Source organism: Triticum aestivum, chromosome 4A (assembly GCF_018294505.1).
Source record: "Triticum aestivum cultivar Chinese Spring chromosome 4A, IWGSC CS RefSeq v2.1, whole genome shotgun sequence".
NCBI classification, from domain to species: Eukaryota; Viridiplantae; Streptophyta; class Magnoliopsida; order Poales; family Poaceae; genus Triticum; species Triticum aestivum.
The window spans coordinates 687,779,994-687,803,465 of record NC_057803.1 but is presented as its reverse complement, the minus strand read 5'-3'; the positions used below and the strand labels follow the sequence as shown (position 1 = coordinate 687,803,465).

The window sequence follows — 23,472 nt, the reverse complement described above, 5'->3', positions numbered from 1 at the left end:
GATCGGAACCACCACGGCACCGCCTATTTGGAGCGCCTGCGCTAGCACGACGGTTGGTGGCCCGGGTAGGGCTGCGCAGGCACCCGACCGGCTGCTGGAACTCTAGCTAGGTTTCCTTTCACGTGCCACCTTCACTCCAGGAATCCCACGGAACCGTCAATTCATCGGTTTTTCTATCTTCCGGAGTAAACAGAGGAAACCTAGGCCGCATTCGTTGAGATTTTGTATGGAGTACCAGCTTGATAGCCGAAAAGAAATCAGTTTTACTAAAGCATATCTGAATGTGACTTAGCACATCTAAATCTTATGTCAATGAATTTACGTAAAGATTCGTGCAAAAGAATTATTTTATCATTTATTTTTCTTTTAATTTGATATAATTATTTAGATGTGCAATAATTAGAGCATATCTAGATGTGATCTAGACACGCCCGAAAGAAAAAATCTGCTTAATATACAATAACAAGCGCCGCTTTCGATCTGGCCGTTGGCTTTGGTGCATGTCCTTTGTGAGCCTAATGACAAGGGGCGACTCTTTTTCCTAGAGATACCAAGGACAGACTTGGAGATAACACTGGCTTACTTCTTTGCTGTACAGAACATATACGAGTACCTACTTTTATCCATATATAATTCTGTTTTTTTTAAAAAGCTTTTATTCATATAATCCTCTGCAGTTGTAAATATTTAGAGGGATGTCCCTTCTTAGCTCCTCTCTGTAATTCAGCTTGTCCTATCTCTGTAATTCATGTTGTACTATGTACCCGAGCTGAGTTTGAATGAAAGTTTGGCGCTCTGGGCGCCTTTTCTTGTTCAAAAAAAAAAGACCATGCGTGCCTAGCTTGTCTGGACCGTATATATAGCAGTTCATGTTTAATAAGTGACATCTTTTTTTTAATAAACATGGTCAGACTTAAGCAATCTAACCTACTCCCTCCTTCCATCTATATAGGGCCTAATGCGTTTTTCAAGACCGCCTTTGACTATTGATAAAATTAATACTACATGACATGCATAATGTGAAAATTATATCATTGAAAGCTCCTTTCACATACGAATTTGATGATGTGCTTTGTGTAAGTTGCATGTCATATATTATTGCTCTAACATTTGGTCAAAGTTAGCCTTGAAAAACGCATTAGGCCCTATATAGATGGAAGGAGGGAGTAAGACTTTAGTCTGGATGCGTGACTTGTCACAACATTTACACGGCCGCTCGATCTACCTTGTGGCCTTGACCCGTCCCCTGTCGTCGCGTCGTCGAGCCCCCCCCCCCTCCCCCCCTCCCTCCTACTCCTCGGCAATGGAATCAAACCGGACCGTCATTCCGCAACCCTACTACCCTCTCCCGCACCTACCTTTTCCTCACTCGACAATGCCGGAATCGGCTTTTTAGCCACTGACGAGCCCGCCGTCGCGAACCTCCACACGTTTGCCACCCGTGGTCAGCCAGGAACCAGACAGAGGGACCTTGAAGACGGCAGAGCAAATTCAAGCACATGAAATAACCAGTCGACGGTGCCAGAACCGGAGAAGTCGATTGTTGTCAGTGCCCCTACTACATGACTGCTTTCGTCGCCTCCATGCCCGGGGAACCTCCTGTGTGGCCACCTAGGATGAATCGGCAGTGTCCTCCGCCACTTTGGGGCCTTAGCCGGAGGTAACTTGCCGGCCACTGTCACTCCGACCCCGTCTGCCATAAGGTATTTGTCAAATTGCCTCTATGTTTATTTTATTTTCATCAAAGGAATATCTCAAATGGATCATTAAAGTCTCTTATGTTTAGCTGAAAGGTTGTGGGAGATGATCTTCGATGATTCATCGCCGGAGTAGGAAATAAGAGATGATGAATTCAAGTTGACGCCTGATACGTCCATTTTGCATCATATTTTTCTACTGTTATTTACAATATTTTTGATCAATATAATACTTTGTAGAGCAATTCTAACGCCTTTTCTCTCTTAATTTGCAAGATTTATATGAATTGGGAGATTGCCAATAGCTGAAATTATGGACCTGAAAAATTCATGTCAGAGATACTTATTCTGCGCATCTCCAAATGAGCTGAAATTTCACGAAGAATTATTTTGGAATAAACAAAAATTATTGGCGAAAATAAATACTAGAGGGGGCCACCCAGGTGCCCACAAGGCACCAAGGCGCGCCCTGGTGGCTCGTGGGGCCCCTAGCTAGCCTCTGGTGCCCATCTTATGGTATATAAGCCCATTTGTCCTAGAAAAAATATGGAGAGGACTCTCGGGACGAAACACCGCCGTCTCGAGGCGGAATCTGGGCAGGAGCACTTTTGCTCTCCGGCGAAGCAATTTTACCGGGGATATTTTCCTCCGGGAGAGGGAAATCGAAGCCATCGTCATCATCAACGACCCTCTCATCGTGGGAGGACCAATCTTCATCAACATCTTCACCAGCACCATCTCATCTCAAACCCTAGTTCATCTCTTGCATTCAATCTTTGTATCAATTCTCAGATTGGTACCTGTGGGTTGCTAGTTGTGTTGATTATATCTTGTAGTTGATGCTAGTTAGTTTATTTGGTGGAAAATCAAATGTTCAGATCGTTGATGCTATTCCATACCCCTCTGATCTTGAAGATGAATATGATTTGTGAGTAGTTATTTTTGTTCTTGAGGACATTGAAGAAATCTTGTCATAAGTAATCATATGAATTTGGTATTCGTTTGATATTTTGATGATATGTATGTTGTTATTTTCCTTAGTGTTGCTATGTGAATGTCTACTGCGTGATACTTCATCATCTTTGGGCCTAAGAGAATGCACTGTGGAGTAGTAATTAGATGATGGATTGCTAGAGTGACAGAAGGTTAAGCCCTAGTTTATGCGATATTCCATAAGAGGCTGGTTTGGATCCATATGTTTAATGCTATGGTTGGATGGTTAGAGGGACTGTGGTATCCACAGCCCACTAGGGTTCAAATCCTGGTGCTCGCATTTATTTCTGGATTTATTTCAGGGTTTCCGGCGATGCGCATTCAGTGGGAGGAGACGTTCCCGCCGCCGACGAGGTGCCTACGGTGACTTCATAAATTTCAAGATGATATGCTGGCTCAGTCTTTCAGAGGTGCTCATAGGGGTAGGGTGTGCGTGTGGGCATTCATATGGGTGAGTGTATGCGCGTGTATATGAGCGCTTATGTCTGTATTGATGTTTTAAAAAAGATTTATCTTAATTCTTCTTCATAATTGCAGATACTTGCGAGATGAGTTAATTATAAGTGAGAGGTTTGTTAAGTAAGAACAACACCCAAGCATCGGTTTACTCATATATCAAATTATCAAAGTAGCAAACGTGAATCAGAAAAACACGATGAAAGTGACTATACGAAATTCCAGTATGTCCTTAAAAATGCTTTGCTTATTATAAGAGACTGTTTTGACATGTCTTTTGCTATAAAAAAAATTGGGTTACCTTCCTACATTTTTGTTAACATTACTAAGATTGTACGTACATGTGATCCAGATCTATGGACTGGAGTACTTGAGAGTTCCCACTGAAGAAGATACCAAGAGACTAATGAAACAAAATGAAGAGAGACGTTGGTCAGGGACGCCTGAATTGATTGACCGTATGCATTGGACATGATAGAATTGGGCTGTTTTGAGAAGCCCGACTGTACATGCTCTAAACGATAGCAAATGCGTAAAACCTTTCAGATTCAGCCAGACACCCATGGACTAGGGGGGACGCATTGGCAAGATGGCCGGTGCAGTTTTATCCGCATGCAGTGAGCCGTTTAATTTGGCAGTGGATTTTCTGGCAACTCGGCAAAGAAAGGATCAAGCTCGAGATTGCCACTGGAACGCACAGGGCACTCCCTGTAGCTCATGTGTCAGCTTATCACGGGTCCTCCTCTCGGCGGCATGCGGAGGCCCTCCTGCTGCCATGGAGGTTTAACTGTTTGATGACAGCCAACGCCCAAGCGCCAGGACGACGACATTGACCACCGGCCATGAGAAGGACCTCAGTCTTGGTCGATCGCTGCTGGAGGGTGAGACCTTCACAAGCCAACAACTGCTGCTACTGTGCTGTATGTAGCATGACTGACTGGTAGTGAACACATATGATTTTACAGTGCCATTCACTACCAGCCAAGCCCCTGATTTTTTTTTCGAAACGGAGGCCAAAGATTTGCCTTATCTATTAAATAAGAAGAGGATAGAGTTTGTTACAAGGGCACACTTTTAGACGGCATGAAAGATTACTCACACAAAATAATGTTTCCTAATTTTTCTGCTCCGGCGGTGATCCAAAGGTTTGCCTCGCAGATGATGTTGTTTAGCAAGATTGGTGGCGGAGCACTCTTGTTCCGGAAAACACGGGCATTCCGCTCGTTCCAAATGGTCCATGACACGAGCATGGTTAGAGAGGCCATGGCCTTTCTGTTGGGGACTCCGGCGCCGGTCCTATTTGTCCACCATTCCTTGACTGAACTCTCAAGATGCCACATAGAGGTGTCCATATGATGAAGCCCAAATTTTGCACTGACCAAGTTCCATAGCCTAATAGTGAAGCGGTACTTGAAGAAAAGGTGCAGTCCACTTTCTTGCTCTCGCTTGCAAAGGGTGCAAAGACCATAATTTGGCCATCCACGTTTTTGTAGTCTATCCGCGGTCCAAATTCTGTCTTGGATAGCCAACCTAGCGAAGAATTTAGCCTTTGGTGGCGCCCAAGTTTTCCAAACCATTTGGTCCATGGGAGAGAGAACCAAGCCAAGGAATTGGGCCTTGTAGGCGGAGGCTACAGTGTAGTGCCCGCTTGTCGTATGCTTCCACACAATAGTATCTTCAGAGAGTGCATCCAGATGTACATCATTCACAAGTATCCATAGTGTGAAGAATTGTCGGATGTGCTCAGCGGAGACAACCGTGGAGGTGTTGATCTTGAGGATCCATGCATTATTTTGTAGGGCCTCCCGCACCTTCCAATTCTTCCTTGAGGAGGCCACAAAGACGAGCGGGGCAACATCCTTAGGCTTGCACCCATGGAGCCAGGGTGAATCCCAAAAAGGTGTTTTAGCGCCGTTCCCCATGGTGATGGTCGTGGATGCATAGAAGAAGTCAAGGTCCTCCTCATTACATGGATTTCCCAAGCCCACCCACAACTTTTGTGGTTCCGTCCATTCAAACCATGGCCATCTCAAGTGCAAGGCCCGCGCGAATTTATCGGTGTTGAGAACCCCTAGGCCGCCATATTCGCACGGGCGGCAAACCATCTCCCAGTTTACCTTGCACTTGGCGCCCGTCATCTTATCCGATCCCGACCAAAGGAAAGCCCGCTCCAGTTTGTTGATATTGTGAAGAATGCCCGGCGGTATGACCAAAGATGTGATGAAATAGACCGCTTGCGAGGTGGCGACGGACTTAACAAGTGTCGTCCGTCCAATAGTGGTGATGTTTTGCCCCTCGTATGTCACCAACTTGGCCGCAATTTTGTCCTCAAGAAATTGCAAATCCACCTTCTTAAGCTGCCAGACGGACAATGGAAGACTCAAGTATCTTATGGGGAAGGACGTATGCCAAGCCCTTGAATGCGAGCTTATGGGAAAAATGCCCTGCTCTGAAGCTGCAATCCTAGTATTTTCTTTCTTTCTATTTTGCTCGGGTAGAGACTATGGACTAGAGGATGCATACTACCACTACTCCATCCGTTCCAAAATGTAAGACATTTTTTGACATGGTCTGACATTTTGAGACGGAGGGAGTGCTGTAGTGTTGGCTGGGATGGAGCGGCGGGTGGACATATTGCAATCTCGTGCAGTATTCGGGTACCACATTGTTGGCCCAGCTATCTAGGGTAGCCCAGCATCTGATGATGGTACAACGGCGCTGTATGTAGTGGATGTATTTCTTCGACAAGTATTTTCGAACGGAGGGAGTATGTCTTTGGTACTAGAAAAAGGACAGGCTGACTGGAACCAAGGGCGAACAGCAGAGACCGGCTTTTCTACCATGCACGGGAGGTACCGTGCATGCATAGCTGAGCTGTTTATGCTTTTATGGGAACCCTGCCACTTTGTCCACTATGATATTTCTTTTTACCTCCATGCTCTCATAATCATTTAGTGTTGTGTCAGAAATGTTACAGTTATTTCTCCAAAAAAAATGTTACAGTTACGTGCGTGATTATGGAACTTGCACAGTGCAAATATTCATCTATTCTCTCCTTCCACAAACACATGCTTTACACTATAAAAGGTGCTAATTAATTCAAATGTTTTATTATGTTTCAAAAAAGAACAATCACACTATTTCACTGTGGTTCATTTGTTCGAAATTGTATCATAATGTTTCGTTCCGTGTCAATACACTTAATAGGGAAAGTAGTGGCTGAGCCTCAACTTAATAGGCATTCGTTCTCATGAATTTTTATTAGGTTTTATCGTGTTCTAGATTGCATCGTTATGTTCATACAGTTTCATCATGTTTCAAAATACGAATTTAGAACTTGTGAAAATATATTTAGAAGTGGTCTTGTTTCAAAGTCCTAATCGCAAGGAAATCAAATATTTAAATGAATAATAAATTGAAATTGTGATTCAAAAAATAAAATATATTGAAGCTTGGAAATCATACGAAAATGTATGGATGGGTGAGGTACTATTGTGTCAGGGGGATATAGAACAGAGGTTGCTAGTGGTCAATATATGCCATAATTTAACCGAAAAAAGGTATGGCTTAATTTGTGACTCATTAAGGTATGGCTTAATTTGTGACTCATTAATGTGTGTGGACCAGCATGCATGAATCCATCTTCAAGAGAATGGACGGCTGAGCCATGCACAGTAGAATCTCTTTTCTCGCGAACAGCAGTGTTGTTGTTGTGGTTGCCTGAAAACGTTGGAAGAAAGAAGGTAACGTTGAAGGTGCAACGGCAACGGGGACCAACGCCATTGCCACGCGCCGACCCCGAGAGTTGAAGCCCAAACAGCAGCAGCATGGAGAGACTGTTCGTGTGCATGGGAAGAGAACAACTGGTCGGTCAGCTGGCGTGCCTGCCAGAGACACAAGAAGCAAGCCCCTTGTCTATCCGTAAGTAACAGTGTCACTCACAGCTAGTGTGCCACATAGCGCGTGCGCGCACGCAATCCAAGGCCCCGCTCACCGGAAGAAGGTGGTGGCGGGCATCGCTGCGCCGCATGCACGAGCATGAACGGTCACCGCCACGGCAAGAACTCCCTGCCGTTCTCGCTTGCGCTGAGCAAGGCACTGCGACGGACGGCTGCCTGCCTGAGCACGCTCAGTGCCATCGCCGGGCGGCTGATAGAGATAGGCCACAAGGACGGCCGCCGCAATCATGCCGGAGTCCAGTCTCACTCATGATCAATGCCGGCCGACGTGTGTGTGGAAGACGACAGAGGGAGAGACTAGAGAGGGCAAGCTGCGTGTGCGATTTCTGCTGTCTCTGGGCGAACGGAACTGTTGAGGCAACAGCGTGATGGGGGCGGGGACGTCAGCGGGTGACCACCGGACGGAATGGCGAGACCACGTACTACACTACCACGGCTGCTGCGGCACCTGCAGTGGTCTCTGGGGATGACCGATGTTATAATTCTGGCCGGTCGGCCGGCCGGAGCCGGAGAACGGTCAACCGGAGCTGCCTCAGCAGGCTCGCGCCATTAACTAACAACCAGCGCGCCGTACCATCCATCCCTGTTGCATACGGAGGGAGTCGGGATGCATGCATGCATGCATGCGCGCGCGTGATCAACAAGCCCTGCATGCAGCGCCGCTGAGCTCACCAACAGGAGGAACACGCCAGTGCGAGGCAGATTCCCGGCCGGGATAACCAACACTTCTGGCTGGTCACCTGCCTGTCTGCCGCCAATCCATCCCAGATGTGTCCAACGTGTCATTTTTCTATTATTATTTTTGAAACGACGGCGAAAGATTTGTCATTTTCATTGATTAAGAAAAAGACAATTGCCCGGTTAATTGACGGAAAAGTGGGCTAAAACCGACACAACCCAACCCATATGACATGGGCACCACAGGCTAACCTGGCCGCCGACATGGAACCCGAAGCTGTAGAGAAGAAAAAGACATCCACGAATGAGTCGCAAGTGTCAATGTCATCACCGATTGCCTCGAACAGGCGACTCCGACTTCATCATAGAGCTTCATCATCGGAGGCAACCCGCAAACTACATCAAAACCCCCGACGACACATGCCAACGGATGGCCACACACGCAAGCAAGTGACAACTCCGACTTTGACGATGAGCATCACAAGGAAAATATGCAGGACTTGCGCCGACCATGCCCTTCACAAACGACCACAAAGTGTCTGCCATCGTCGCCACCTGGACTCGCACCACCACAGCTCCTACTTCAAAGCAACCAAGCAATCAACGGAAGGGCACCTCAGACACGCCAGGAAGAACCGACTACCAAAGTCCACGCCGCAACCCGAACTCCTCTCCATGCCATCATCGTTGCCAACACAGAAACCAGCACCCCACCTCGGCAAACCACGCGACGAAGATGTCGCCATCCACCGGTCTCCCAGTCGTAGCCAGCTCCGCGACGATGCCTCCAAAGAGGAGAAAGACCTCCATCGCCCGATCCAGCTGACCGGAGGTTTCCCTCCGGAGCCAAGGCTGATTGATTACCAGCAATCACATAGCTCAAACCTTAGTGGATGCACATGCTGGGGATTAATGGGATTCTTTCTGCTCCTACCTTGGTCCTTTGCCCAGTCCCACCATTGCAAGGATTGTGCACTCATTTGGCATTCCCAAGGAGAAGATATCATTGCTGCTGCCAGGACAACCGAATTGCGGAAAGATCATGATCACAGTAAGGTGGGTCACTGCAAACCTGTCGGCAGTCCCACCTCACATCTCCAACTTGCACATACATCCAGTATTCCAGTTGCCATCAATTTCATTAAACTGAAAGCCCAATGACGAATACGCCACCAGGTAGGTAGTACAGTATCGGTTTGCAAAGCGCCAAGGTGCGTGCAGCGACCCAGATCTCCAATGCACTGCCTGCAAAAGTCATCAAGATCTACCAAGTTTCATAGAAACACCCTTTCTTGTTTCAAGCATAGCAGCTATCTTCACGGAATGTTCAAATAACAGAAATAAATAAAAATCTTCTATAAAATACAAGCTACGCCGGTGAATTTTGAGTACCACATAAGAGCTTCAGCTGAGGACAATCAAAATTATAATACGGGCCTCACACATGTACATATGAGTGAAAGGCAAAAATGCATTTACCTACCAAACTAGGACTATTAGAAACATTGCCAGCACAGTTGGTGCAGGGACCGTTTATAGGACATTGCTTTGTCATTTCCATCTACTCCTGAACATGTAACTCAGCATTCAGAGGACAAAAATGTCAGTTTTTCCAGATTATATGGACAAAACTGAAACTCAGCGCTCAGTAGCAAATAGTGAACCACCACAGGAATCAAACATGCGTGTAATGCGACAGTCCTCACTTTCCCAAGGGATATTACATGAACAAAAATTGTAGATTGCTGGGCACAGTGTATCAAGATATCTGATGCACAAACTAATACTACAACCGTTCTCCGACAGGCAATAGTTGTATTGCCATTTGGAACTGGGCAGGTATGCTTAAAACGACAGAAAATTCACAGGGCAAATGTGAAAGGTATAAGCCACAGCACCCAACCATGCCCATGACTTATGTTTATCTGCCGCTTTCACGAGACACTCTTTTTTATGTTACTTGTTCGGCAAATCAGTTGATGGTAGCTGATTCAACCAGCCCAACCAGATATAATTCTTTGACAAGATCCCCATGAAATCAGAAAATATATGGAAACATTCTTCAAGTAATATTGATGAAAACTGTATACAATCATACATGATACCTATAATCTTGAAGGTGGGTAATCTGCATGCTCTGTCTCCCCAAATAGAACACATGACGTGATCACATCTAATGACATTGGGCGCCAAAATAGTAGTTAAAAGACCTGAGAGGGTCGCTGATGAAATCTTAATTTACCACTGAGTCATCTTCATCTAACAGATGCCAGGAGAGGCGCTATTATCAGTTTTCAGGAAGCACGGGCAATGTGTTTGCAGGAAATACTGCAGAAGGTGATCCTTCTGCCTTCTTCCTTATCTGCTCTAGAAGCCTATGAGCTTCTCTTATCTCATAGTCTGAACCAGGGCCACAGCTTTCATAAGCATCTATAACTCGTTGTTGAAAATCCATGGCATTCTTGTAGCTGCAATAAGAAGCAGTATCGAATGTAAAATAGCGACAGGGGTATCCACGACATATACAAGTACTTTACTATAAATCGTTAGAACATGGTCAGAAAATTGCATCCAGTTGTTCCATAACAGATCTAACCCACAAAACATAAATTGAAGTCAGCAATCAAATAACTGACTGCTCAACAATGCATACACTAATTAATGTAGCATCTGCTTTTTACTATGTACATGCCCCCAAACTAGGGGGGAGAGGGGTTCAATTCGGTAAAATGCTGACAGCATCACACAAACCAACAGAACAAACATCAACTACAGATAGTTCAACTTGAATATAGTTTCGCATTCATTCATTACTCATAAAGGCATAAAGCACCAAACATGGGACCTTCAGTTTTTCATACAAGAGTTATATATTTGCTAATTAATGGGAAATCCATCCATATCTGCAGGTAGGCATGGAGTGTGCTCAAGAAAGACCAATTATAATTATGATAGGATATGTTCCAATTCTTAAGCTGACACGACCCGTACCTTTTCTGCCCTTACTAAGTACTCCCTCCGTCCCATAATATAAGAGCGTTTTTTACATTAGTGTAGTGTCAAAAACGCTCTTATATTATGGGACGGAGGGAGTAACAGATTAGCACTACATCCCTGCTTGGCCAAGCTTAAGTTTACACTTTTGGGTTTATAAGGTTAAACTGTGATGTAAGCAGGATTTCACTTCTAATTGTATACAGTTATTTTCTATCTCAATGTAGAGCTGTCCCTTGCTGTATTAGGAAACAACTAAACATTTTTTTTCCTATATTTCATCTATGCTACCACCAGAATGATATGGAAACAAAAAGTCTGCAAGCAAAGTTTATTATTATTATTTTGCAAGCACCAACAGCAGGACTTCCAGAGACTCTTCTATGCAAACAACAACTGCAGCAGTGGTTGCATAATGACCTACTAATCATAACTGGCACTACACCATATAGTTGCTCAATTACTTAAGACAGGAAAACCAAATGAAATACTATTGAATGTGCTGCACAACATAACACATATTGAATGTTGACGATATTTCTGACGCTATCTCAGAATCCTCAGTCAGTTTCTACGAGACGGCAGAGCGGGAGTATAGTACTTCAACTGAGACATTTTGCATGCTGCCTTCAGTTCCATAGATAAACTCTGGATAACTTAATAGCCTACAGGTAACTCTAAAGGATAGCAGCATCTTTATTTTAAATAATAGTAAAGACTAGTAAAGTATGAACAGGGCAAAATAAATTACCTCCCCATCAGTCCATACGCATTTGCAGTGCACTGAAGGATCTCAATGGAATCCTCATGTTTCGGCCCAAATGCAGCATTAATGATGTCACTTGCAAGACCAAAGAATTTAATAGATGATTCCGGTTGGCCCATTTCAATATAAGCCTCGCCCAGATGCTTGTAAGCAAATCCTAACCCAAAATGCATTGGTCCAAAGCAGTTCTTCAGCTTCTCAATAGCTTTCTCCAGAAAAGGAACAGACTCATCAATTCGTTTTGTCAGCAGGAGGAGAAAACCCATCCTTGCAGAGATGCTCCCCTGAATGTGCTGCATCCCTGAGGCACCCTCGAGAAATGCAAGTGTTTTCTTCATCAAACACAAAGACATCTCGAATTCATTCATTGACTCGTACAACATTGATATCTCGGTGTATGCCCCAGCGACCCGCTCAGTGTTTACGGAACGCTTTGCATCAAGAGTCTCACGAGCAATCTCCAAGCACCGCCTCGAGTCGCTGGACCTCTCCTCAGAGCACAAAATCTTCGCCATCGCGACAAATGCTAGTGCACGCTCCTCGCTTTCCTTGTTAGCCCGCTTCATCACCTTCTTAAGTTCATTCATCGCGTCCTCTGTTCTCCCCAACAGAATGCGCAGGCTGGCCCCGTCGATTTCAATCAGAGAAAGCTCTGCATCCAGCCCCAACCTCTCATACTCCATCCTAACAAGCTCATTCTGCTCCAACGCCTCCTCGCTGCGACCCAGCCCGGTATAAGCAACCACGAGGACCCGCCGGACCTTGGCCGCCTCGGCGGAGCCCTCACCGGACCGCTTCTCCGCAATCTCCAACGCCTTCAGACACAACGGCAGCGCCTTATCAAAGCACAGCACCCCCGCGTAGGCCTCGGCGGCGTCCCTGTAAGCATCGCCCAGCTCCGCGCTCCCTGCACCCAGGAACCGGCACTTGAGCTCCAGCGCGCGCTGGAAGCTGGCCACGGCTTCCCACCGGCGGCCGATGGCCGTCTTGGTGCGCGCGAGCTGGTCGTGCACGGCGGCGGCGACGGTGGCGGCCTCGGCGCCCCCGCCCTGCAGGGGATCGACGATCTCGGCGGCGGCCTCCAGGGAGTCGAGGCTGTCGGCGAGGGAGCCGAGGCGGCAGGTCGCGGCGCCCGCGAGGCGGAGCGCGCGCGCGATGGGGAGCGACCAGCCGCCGTGGGCCTCCTGCAGGGGCCCGAGCGCCTTGAGGGCGAGGTCGAGGGCCTTCTGGTGGTCGCCCGAGGACTCCTGGCGCTCGGCGGCCTCGAGGGAGGCGAGGGCGTCGGCGGTGGGCTGGGCGGTCGGCGCCCCATCGCGGGGAGGGGGCGTGGGTAGGGCTGCGGTGGAGAAGGGGAGGGTGCGGGGAGGCGGGGGGCGGTGGAGAGGGAAAAGGGGATGGAGAGGGACAGGGAGTGGGGGTCGGTGGCGGGCGAGGGGGCTGGAGCGGGCGGCGAGGAGGAGGGATCTGTGGAGGCGCCGCATCTCCGCCGGGTTTAGCGGCGGCGAGGTGGCGAGGAGGAGGAGGGTTTAAGCCGGGAAACGTCGCGCGGCCGGTGCGGCGGCGCCGGCGGGAAGTCCGAGTGAGCAGCGATCCTACACGGAGGTGCAGCGCTCGGCTCCCCCGGTCCGTTGGGCTTGAGCACGGTTGGGTAGGGCCGAAGGGGGAGCGCCGAGCCGCCGAGGCATCTCTCCTTTCCGGGTCGGATGGCCCACTGGCCTCGGGTTAGCAGGCCACTGCGTGACGGACGCGGCTCGTCTGACGTACGGCCCACACACTGACGTGTGGGCCCGGACCCACCTGTCAGCGACCCAACGGCAGGGGGCCGTACGTCAGCGTGACCTGCGTGACTCCATCCACACGCCTGCGTTCCTCTCCGGCAAGCTTTTCAGCTTAAAGCTTCTCAAAAAAAATCTTTTCAGCTTAAAGAAGCTATGCAAAATTTCGCTATAGTTCGTTTTTTGGGGGGCAATTTTTGCCAAAATTTGGTCAAAACCGTAGGCATGCGTACTGCCGTGGCCTAGGTTGCACAGAATAAAAACGCTATGAAACAATTGTGTGATATATTCTCTCTGTTCAGGACCATGAGCTGGCTCGGACGGGGACGAACAGACACACATCCGAGAGAAAGGCTTATACAAAAACAAGAAAAAGATGCCCCGCCGTCATGAAAACATACTATGATTCCAACGGTCACGTAATTTGGCCGAGCAATAAAAAACAGTCGACTGAAAATTCTACCTATCTATTTATCACATACTTTTAAAGCATAATACATGGTTCTATTTTAGGCCTCGCATTAATCCACACCATCAAAATTATTCTGATTTTTTGATCTATTATTCACGGCTCGGATTTAATGTTAGACACGTACGTATATAAGCATGTAATCCCATTTGATGGGAGTCAATATTATTGGAGATTGTGTTGAAAACAAAGGTAGATTGCAAATCCAAAGCTGACTGTTAGTATCATCAATTGGGATGTGACACGCGTAAGGATGCACGTCTCTTGCAAGGCTAGGACGTGGCGGAGAAAACATGCTAGGCATAATACATAAATTGATGTATGCATACATCCATATGAGTGTTCTAATATGTCAAAGACAACCATGACATCAATTAGAGTATTTAAAGAAATCATTGGGGAATGAACTTAGGAGACTACTAAAACCTTTGTCTCATGTGCACACGTCTCGTTCTCATTTCATTAAAGAAAATCTCATTCTTCCTCTGATGTCCGCATCTCGATCTAATTTCATTAAAAAAATCTCATTCTCTGAGAGAAAAAACTTGCATTCCGCATGCTCACGTAAGAACGCAATTTATTCATTTGATGAAAGTCCATATTGTCGGAGATTGTGTCGTATATGGAAGTACATTGCAAATCTAAAGTTGACCGATAGTATCTTCAATAGGGATGTGACTTCTCTTGTAAGGCTAGGACATGGTAGGGAAAACGTAGTAGGCGTAATGTATACACTGGTTTATGCATACAAACCTATGAGTGTAGTAGTATATCGAAAGACAACCATGTCATCAATTAGAGTATATAGAGAAAATTGATCTGAACTTTAAGACATCCACTAAAACCTTCCACTCATGTCTACTCGTCTCATTCTCATTTCCTTAAAAACGTACTATTCTCATTCTTCCACTCATGTTTGCACATGTTATTCTCATTTCAATAAAAAAAGTCTCATTGTCATTTCTATGAAAGAAAAACCTTGAATTCCTCACGCTTATGTAAGAGTGCAAGAAAAATATCCGTAAACTGCAAGATTAGCCAAAAACAATTAATCATAACAATTCCATTGTTTGGCATATGGCATATATGAAGAAGAAGATGGGTATGCTTAAAATTCTCACACCTAAACGAAGGACCCATTTATAGGACAATGCCACAAGGGTCTTTATGAAATCTTAGCAATGTCATGGCATGCTCAACTATCTCTTAACCTAGCTATGTTAGGCTCTACAACCATTGTTGTAGCTCATCACATGTACTTTATGCCTCCCTACCCATACCTAGCTACTGGCCATGGTACACAACTTTCCTCGTTCACACACCATATGTGGATTGGCAAATTTCTCATAGTCAGTTCTGGTGCACATAACCAATAAATTAGTATAGCAATATATGTATCTATCTATTATATACTAAAAGCACAATATGAAGAAAAATAAAAAAAATGTTCTAGAAAATCCCACAAATAAGCAAAACATCTGAACATATATCGCCAGGACCCTTAATTCTAAAAATAAAACTAACAGTTAGATCAAACTCATAGGAAGAAATGGACGGCATCACATGATCCACATCATATACGAAAACCACGATACAAGGTCCTTTTCAAGACCTCACATTGATTCACGTCATCAAAACTATTTTGTTTTTTCAATCTATAATTAAAGCCTCGGATTTAGTGAGAGATCCGCACTTGTATAAGCATGTAATCCCGTCTGATGGGAGATTGTGTCGTATAAGGAGGTGGATTACAAATTCAAAGTTGATCTGTAGTATGTTCAACCCGGATGTGACACACATGAAAATGCACGTCTATTGCAAGACTAGGACATTGCATGGCAAAACGTGCTCGACATAATATATAAAAGCTGGTTTGTGGTACATGTGAGTGTACTAATATATCAAAAGACAACTTATATATTGATATGAACCTAAAATGACTACTAAAACCTTCCTCGCATGTTCACAGTCTCATTAAAAAAAGGCTCATTACCATTCTCATGAGAGAAAATCTTAAATTCTGCACCCTTATGTAAGAACATAATCACAAGGTATGCTAGAAAATCTCACAAATAAACAATCATCTGCCGTACATTTGTGGTCCCGTAATTCTATAAATAAAATCAATAGTTTAGATCAAACTCATAGGAGGAAATGAAGATTGTGCCACATGAACCACATTATATACTAAAGGCAAAATATAGGGTTGTTTTAGAGGCCTCACACTAATCCACATCATCAAATTATTTTGATTGTTCGGTTTATAATTATCGGCTCAGATTTAGTGAGGGGTCCGCTTGATGGGAGTGTGTATTGTTGGAGACTGTGTCGTAGACGAAGGTGGATTGCAAATCCAAAGCTGGTCAATGGTATCTTCAATCCAGATGTGAGACAAGTCAGGCTGCACATCTCCCAGGGGAAAACGTGCTATGCATAATGTATACATTAATTTAAGCATGCGTACATGTGAGTATACTAATATATTTGAAATGGAACCATGTCAACCATTAGATTATATGAAGAAAATTGATATGTACTTAAAACAACTACTAAAACCTTCCGCTCATGTTTACACATCCGACTCTCATTTCATTAAAAAAACATGTCATTCTCATCCTTCCACTCATGTCTGCACATGTCATTCTCATTTCAATAAAAAAAACCTCTCATTCCCATTCTTATGAGAGAAAAACCTTGAATTTCACACACTTATGTAAGAGCACAAGAAAAATCTCCACAGACTCCAACAATAGTCAAAATAATAATTGTAAAGGCTCCATTGTTTGACATATGGTATGCGTGGAAAAGAAGGGCAAGCTTAAAATTCTCACAAGAAAACGTATATTTGGTCGGTAGTCGTGTGAACCCCTCTGTTTATCGCTATAGATCACAACCAATAGATATTTGTTGAAGTTAATACTTCAAACTTAGTTTTTCAAAACCATCGAAACCGATAGAATAGTGATCTTGCTTCAAAGACCTCGTCGCAAAGAACACAAATATATAAATTAAACATAAATTAAACTTTCAATCCAAAAGATAAAATATATTTAAATTTGGAAGTCGAATGAAAAAACATGAAAGTTAGGGTGGGTGAAGCACCCAATATCCGACGAAAGTATGCATGCAGTGGGCCCTCAAAATAATCAAAATCTAAACAATTGCAGGGGACTAGCCACCTTTTTGAATCCTGAGGAAAATCTGTGGCCGGCCAAAAGCGTGTGCAGGCCGCTAGCTGCGTGCCCGTTTGAAATATTAGGAGATCACATAGTATTCATGTTGCCCACGTCACGCATCTGATCCTTACGTTTCTCTGCTGCAATTTCCATGGACGCCGCATCTTTGTCGCACAATGCCGATTTCATGACGGATAACGAGCATGGATGCCATTATACATATTCCAGAACCAAATGAATCGATCCATTAGCCCCAACGGCCTATGCATCACAAAACAAAATGTTGTGCAACAACTGTATGATATATCCCCGTTGTTCAGGACCAAATAAGTGCCGGGAGGAACAAATTCATCTGCCTGAGGATTGGTTTTAACGAGGTGAGGGAGTCTACCTGGATGCCACATCCAACTAACCCACCACTACTAGGTAGTAGCATCTTCCCCACCACACATGGTGCGTCTGCACTCACACAAAAGCTATGCCAACAATCAATTGCATTTCTAGCTCTGACGATCCAATTGAGGGGGAGCTAACTGATGTGGCTTTGATTAGTCGTGATCGATTACAGAATCCCTTCCTGCAATGGAAAGAGAGGGTGGAAAGTGAGTAGTGACTAGAGAGAGCAAGATAAGGTTAGCATAATGGGGTTCGAGTAGTGGGTGTCCCATTGAAGCTCACTCCGGGTGTTTTGTAGTAATCAATTGAAAAATGACACCGCCTCTTTTTCTAGTGTCAAAAAGACGTCTTACATTTGGAAAAAGAGGGAGTACTAGATTACACGGGGCTCGAGCTTCATGCACCTGATTTGCCATTCGTCATGCACCGGTGAGCATTTGACACGAAAGGATTTCCCTTTTTTCCTTTTTTGGCCCTGCTATTTAGTGTTTTAGCTTTACTACAGTTTAGTTTTTTTTTTTGTACTTTTGGGGTCATTAGGCACTTGCGGGATTCTCCTGTCCACTAGTTAAATTATGTTCTCGAGCAGCCATTTGAGATCAGCATATGGTGCTCTCCTCGGAAAGAGAGAGGGAAAGGGGCTGCCATGATCTCAGGACGATCATGTTTTCGTGACACCTGAACAGACAAGGCGGAGAACTTCGGGCTGGCCTCGATCATGCATGGGTCCTTTTCATCCGGTGTGCGGGAAATGTATCACCGATGGTAGGTTGACAACTCTCTCCACATACACTGACATCTCTAATGATTGGCATGTTACATAGTACCGTACTACTGTTTTGTTTAGTTTGTCTTTATCATAAAGTTAGTGGCTGTCCGATGAAGTTACTGTCGCGAGGCATGAAAACCGCGGGTTATCCTACTTTTCAAAATAAATAAACATCCTACTACTACTGTTTTGTTGTGCTTGTGTTGTGTTCTGAGACAAGAAAATCTACACTAGTGAGCAGGCGCATCACTTAATCCTGATTCCATCTATCAGCACCTCTAACCATTCTCCTCTTTTCGGCACTAACCAAAGATCTGACCAAAACCGACAGCATCGGTACTGCCACTGTTCTCAGTGCAGATCTAGCAGGGGCACCGTAAGCAACATCCATCCACGCCCTACATACACGATACACCTGTGTGGATTCAGAGCCGCCTAGTGCATGTAAAATTCCACGCGCCCACTGCTGCCTCAGGTGGAGCTGTCTCATAAGGATATGTACGAGTGCACTGTATCACAGTGACATCCCCATGCATCAGGTGCTAGCCACTTCATCACCATCACCGCAGCTATATATCCCACGGCACCACCGCCTTTATAAAGACAGGCTCGACCTGCACTTGGCGTTCTTCTTCGACTCGATCAGTTCTTCTGGAGTGAAACCTGATCAGCTCGGGCTATAGGCTTGGGCATGGCTGGAGGAGGTGAGACGATGGGGCTGGGAGGGCTGTGGAGGAGGTACGCGCCGCACAACATGATGATCATGGTGCAGCTCTGCTACACCCTCATGTACTTCGTCACCGAGGCCGCCTTCAACCGCGGCCTCAACCCCTACGTCTACGTCACCTACCGCCACCTCCTCGTCGCCCTCCTCCTCTGGCCCTTCGCCTACTACCACGAGAAGTACGTAATAAGCTCGGTCTTGCCTTCATCAATTACACCACGAAATTCAAACTTAATTTGGCGATGTGATGATGAATCTGTCTTCATTTTTGGGCGCCAGGAAGCTGAGGCCCAAGATGACCTGGATGCTGTTCCTGGAGATCTTCGTGCTCTCGCTTCTGGGGTAAGAAGTACCAAGGATGACTGAGAAAAACAGTTCATATATATGTAATATGTAGGTTTCATCCTGAGAAAAATAAGTGGAATTGTTGCAGGGTGAGCTTGACCCTGAACATGTACTTCGCGAGCCTCAAGTACACGTCCCCGACCTTCGTCACCTCCATGGTCAACACCGTCGCCTCCATCACCTTCGTCATCGCCATCGCGCTCCGGATGGAGATCGTGGACCTGCGCAGCGCGCGGGGGCTCGCCAAGGTGGCCGGCACCGCGGTGTCCTTCGCGGGGGTCACCACCATGACGCTCTACAAGGGCGCGGCCATCGCGAGCCCCTGGAGGGCGCCCGTGCGCATCCCCGGCGCCGGCGGCGACGCCCCGCACGACGCCTGGCTCAAGGGGTCCCTCCTTGCCGTCGCCAGCTGCGTGTGCTGGTCCGTCTGGTACATCATGCAGGCCACGTCCGTGAAGCGCTACCCGGCGGAGCTGTCGCTGACGGCGTGGATGGCCACCGTGGGCGGCGCCCAGTCGGCGGCCTTCGCGGTGCTGCTGCAGCACGAGAGGCGGGACTGGCTCGTCGGCTTCGGCCTCAACTTCTGGTGCATCATCTACTCCGTACGTGCCTGCTCTTGTCTCAGATCACCGTCTGTCTTTCTCCCCCGTCCATGCCACTCGCCATGCATGTAGCCAGCGCATGCTCATGAACTGCGTGCGTGCACGAACTCGCAGGGGCTCGCGTGCAGCGGGTTCACGGTGTTCGCGCAGCTGTGGTGCACGGAGAAGAAGGGGCCCGTGTTCGTCACCATGTTCAACCCGGTGTCCACCATCATGGTGGCCATCCTCGCCTACTTCATCTTCGGCGAGAACCTATACGTCGGAAGGTACGTACGTAGTACATCTGTACATGCGTGCGGTGCATGCTCGCTCGCTGCTCCTCAACTAAATCGGTGCTCCGTTCCGGCATGGCATGGCAACCTGGACACAACATTGGCATGACTGCCCGCGCTCTCCTGCGTGCGTGCGTGCGTGCGTGCACCAACTACGTGTGTCTGTCTCACCGGCTTAATTAATAATTACTGTTGCTTGTTAATTAACCGGCATGCCTGGCCTGCAGCATAATCGGGGGAGTGGTGGTCATCCTGGGCCTCTACATGCTGCTCTGGGGCAAGGACAAGGACCAGGAGTACAACAACGCAGGAGCAGCGGCGAGCGGCGAGGAGCAGGCCGGCGAGCCCGGTCTGGACTGCGAGAAGCAGCGACAGGAGGAACAAGAGGAGACCAAGACGATGAAGTAGGATAGGAGGAGGGGTCAGAATTGCCTGCCATCCGTGTGCATGCCCAGCGCCGGTCCTGGAGTTTCGGAGGCCCCGGGGCGAACTCAAATGAATGGGCCCAATGACAGCATTGGAGGGAAAAAAATATTCCATACTTTGATAAAAAATATATTGCAAAGCTATAATAAACAACGGTAATTTTTCTTGGTAAATAACACTCCAAGTCATAAATAACAATTTCATACTGTAGGTGTAAATCAAACATCATAGAAGTCACAGAGCATAACAAAAAAGAAATGACATACTAGCGAACCTCCAAGCCTCCAGTAATCATGAGAAACGGCTCCATGCATTTTTTGATGCAAAATCATTAAATGAAAATGTCAAGATAAATGTAGTCTGTTTCAAACACAAGATTTTGTTCCCTTGTAGGCCCTTTTTATAATCAGAATATCTCTTGATTTATTGTCAAGAGTGTCCCAGTTTCTAGGTTCATAGATATCAAAAGGAGAAAATCCTTGTTCATCTACACTTGTGGGATTCTCACGGTCACTCAAAATATTTATAGGAGTCCCATATGGGCATTGTTTCCTCAATTGTGGTCTCATTCTCAGCGGGTTGTTGTTGGCCTTGTGCCGAGAAGTGTATGGATGAACCTGGGTACATATGAACCCATTTTGAAAAACACATTTTGCAATGTCAAAAAATTCTAAAACAATGTGCCCGCGGACATCTCCATATTCTATGTGTGTGCAGAATTTCACGGAAAAACAACCTTTTTTGTAGCATGTGCAACAAAGACAAAATTTTATACCGTGAAACGCTATTTAGAAGCAGTTGTCTTTTTTACTGAGACAAAACAAAAATACTTTTTTACACAAAACTTTGTACCGTGGACATACCTTTGCGAACATGTATGCATAATTTTTTTTTGAATTTTTGAACATTACAAAACGCGTAAAAAATACATTTTTAAAAAGCGGGTGCAGATGCCCCCGTGTGCAGATCGTCCACTCTCGCCTTGTGCCCCCCTTTTCTCTGAGCAACTGGCCTTGTGCGTGCGTGCCTGCCTTTAGGCCTCTTGGCAGTTGGGCTTCTGCTGGAGATAGGCCTCCCTGCCTACAGATTTTTTCTTTTTTATTTAGCATTTCATCAAGGCCCATATCTGTATATACACTGCAGCACTAGGTCGGGGCCCCTAATTTGGCTGGGCCCCGGGCCGTCGCCCCTGCTGCCTTGGCCCAGGGCCGGCCCTGGTTGCCGTCCAGAAGAAGTTGCCTGCCTGAACCATGACTCTGCAGTTGTTATACTTTTTTCTTAAAGAAAAAACACAATTCTGTAGTTGATCGTGGCAAAATTCTTTGACATGGATCCATCAACGGGGCATCCATCTGAACTTTTGTTGCAGCATCAGTATGTGTGCTGTTTTGCAGCGAAATGTGGCGTATCTCCGGCACAAGAGTTATTTACTCAAAACGACCACACTTAAGACTAGGGTAACAACTTCATACCACATTTGAGCCAGGGCATAAAAAACCACCAACTTTGTGCCTAACAAGTAACGTGGAGCACTAATGATCGGCTGAGCTCAGGCTGGTCATAGTGGGGAGTAACTTAGACTAGTAACATACATATGTTACTAGTCTATGTTACTACCTTCATAGTGGGTAGTGTCATAGGTGTGGTAACATAGTTGTCTTCATTTATTACTTTGTAGACTCATTATGCATTGGAAACCGCTATGTGATGGTAACATATTATGTTACTCTATTTGCCTCTCTCCTCATTAACTACTTGCCACATCACCATTTTTGCTTATGTGGCATCTATGTTACTACCTATGTTACTCCCACTATGACCAGCCTCACATAAACAGCGAACTTGACAGGTTGGGTCCACCAGTCAGGCTGAGTTGGCATGCATACGTGGACAAATATGCCAAGCTGGACATGGGTCCAACCTGTCAGCCTCCCATCTTTTTTCTTCTTCCTCCTAGTCTCTCTCTTTCACCGTACGCCGCCGCTGGGTAGTGGAGGCCGGAGGGCTAACTTCCCCTTCCTCTCCGCCCCGTCGCCTGATCCAGCGAGGGAGCCGCGCGGTGCGTCCCCACTACTGCCTCTGGTCACCAGATCCCGTCGGCCGCGCCGTTCTTCCTCGGCTTTGGCGTCCACGTGCAGCGGCTGGGGCCATCATGGGGAGCAGCACGCTCGTCCCCGGCGACTAGGTGCGGCGCAGCCGCGCAGGAAGGATGGCCCCGACGTCCACGGAGGAGCACGGGCTGGCGGCGCTGGAATTGCTGTGCACGGCGGCCGGCGACGCCTCGGCGTTGCCCAGGAAGGCTCCGGTTGTGCCCGTGCGGGCGTGTGCCATGGAGGGCTTGTCCGGCCGCGGCCACGAGTGCGCCATTGGCATCCTGGCGGCCATCTACGACGGGGAGGCCATGGACGCGTGGTGGGCGCGGTGCAGGGCGAGTACCGCGCGCGTGGTCGGCTCAAGGTCACCTAGCTCCTCCGCGCGTCCTCCGCTGAGCACCGCTCGCTGCCTTGTGCTCCGGCTGTCGCCGCCTCACTGGCGCGTGCATTCGTGGTCGGGAGGTGGACATGTTGGCTGTGCTTAGTCCATGAACAGGCAGGCTGGCACATAGCTCGGGAGCGAGTGCTGCCAGCTCGTGGGCGGGCTCGCCGCATCGAGTGGTCCATTTGCTCCAAGCTCATGGGCATGCCTGCAAGAATGAGCTCCCCGCTGGCCGCCGGAAAGCTGTTTGATGAAATGCCCCATAGAAATAGATGTGAAGAAGATGACCATTTTACTCATTGGCAGCCGGGGCCCGCATAGCATTTGCCACATCAGTCGGTCAAAGTTTTGGTCTTCGCCACGTCAGCCCGAAATGTGGGCCCAAGATGTCAGAACAACTGTTTTCGCGAGCTTATGAGACCATCAGTGCTTCGTGTTACTGGTTAGGCACAAAATTGGTGGTTTTTTGTGCCCTGGCTCAAATGTGGTATCAAGTTGTT

General features: G+C 46.9%; 2 protein-coding genes across 2 annotated transcripts; one reads left to right on the top strand and one right to left on the bottom strand.

Moving 5' to 3' along the window:
• Nucleotides 1-9,821: 9,821 nt before the first annotated feature.
• On the bottom strand, nucleotides 9,822-13,192 carry LOC123088158 (protein KINESIN LIGHT CHAIN-RELATED 1). Its single transcript, XM_044510330.1, has 2 exons — nucleotides 11,529-13,192; nucleotides 9,822-10,251 (listed from the first exon to the last, which is right to left on the bottom strand). The coding sequence occupies exons 1-2, from the start codon at nucleotides 13,022-13,024 to the stop codon at nucleotides 10,071-10,073; spliced, it is 1,677 nt and encodes a 558-aa protein (XP_044366265.1). The 5' UTR covers nucleotides 13,025-13,192; the 3' UTR covers nucleotides 9,822-10,070.
• Nucleotides 13,193-17,746: 4,554 nt separating this feature from the next.
• Nucleotides 17,747-20,670, top strand: LOC123088157 (WAT1-related protein At1g43650). The gene is made up of 5 exons (XM_044510329.1): nucleotides 17,747-19,031; nucleotides 19,132-19,194; nucleotides 19,286-19,799; nucleotides 19,914-20,065; nucleotides 20,299-20,670. Exons 1-5 carry the CDS (start codon nucleotides 18,820-18,822, stop codon nucleotides 20,477-20,479), a joined length of 1,122 nt encoding a protein of 373 aa, XP_044366264.1. The 5' UTR covers nucleotides 17,747-18,819; the 3' UTR covers nucleotides 20,480-20,670.
• Nucleotides 20,671-23,472: the final 2,802 nt, after the last annotated feature.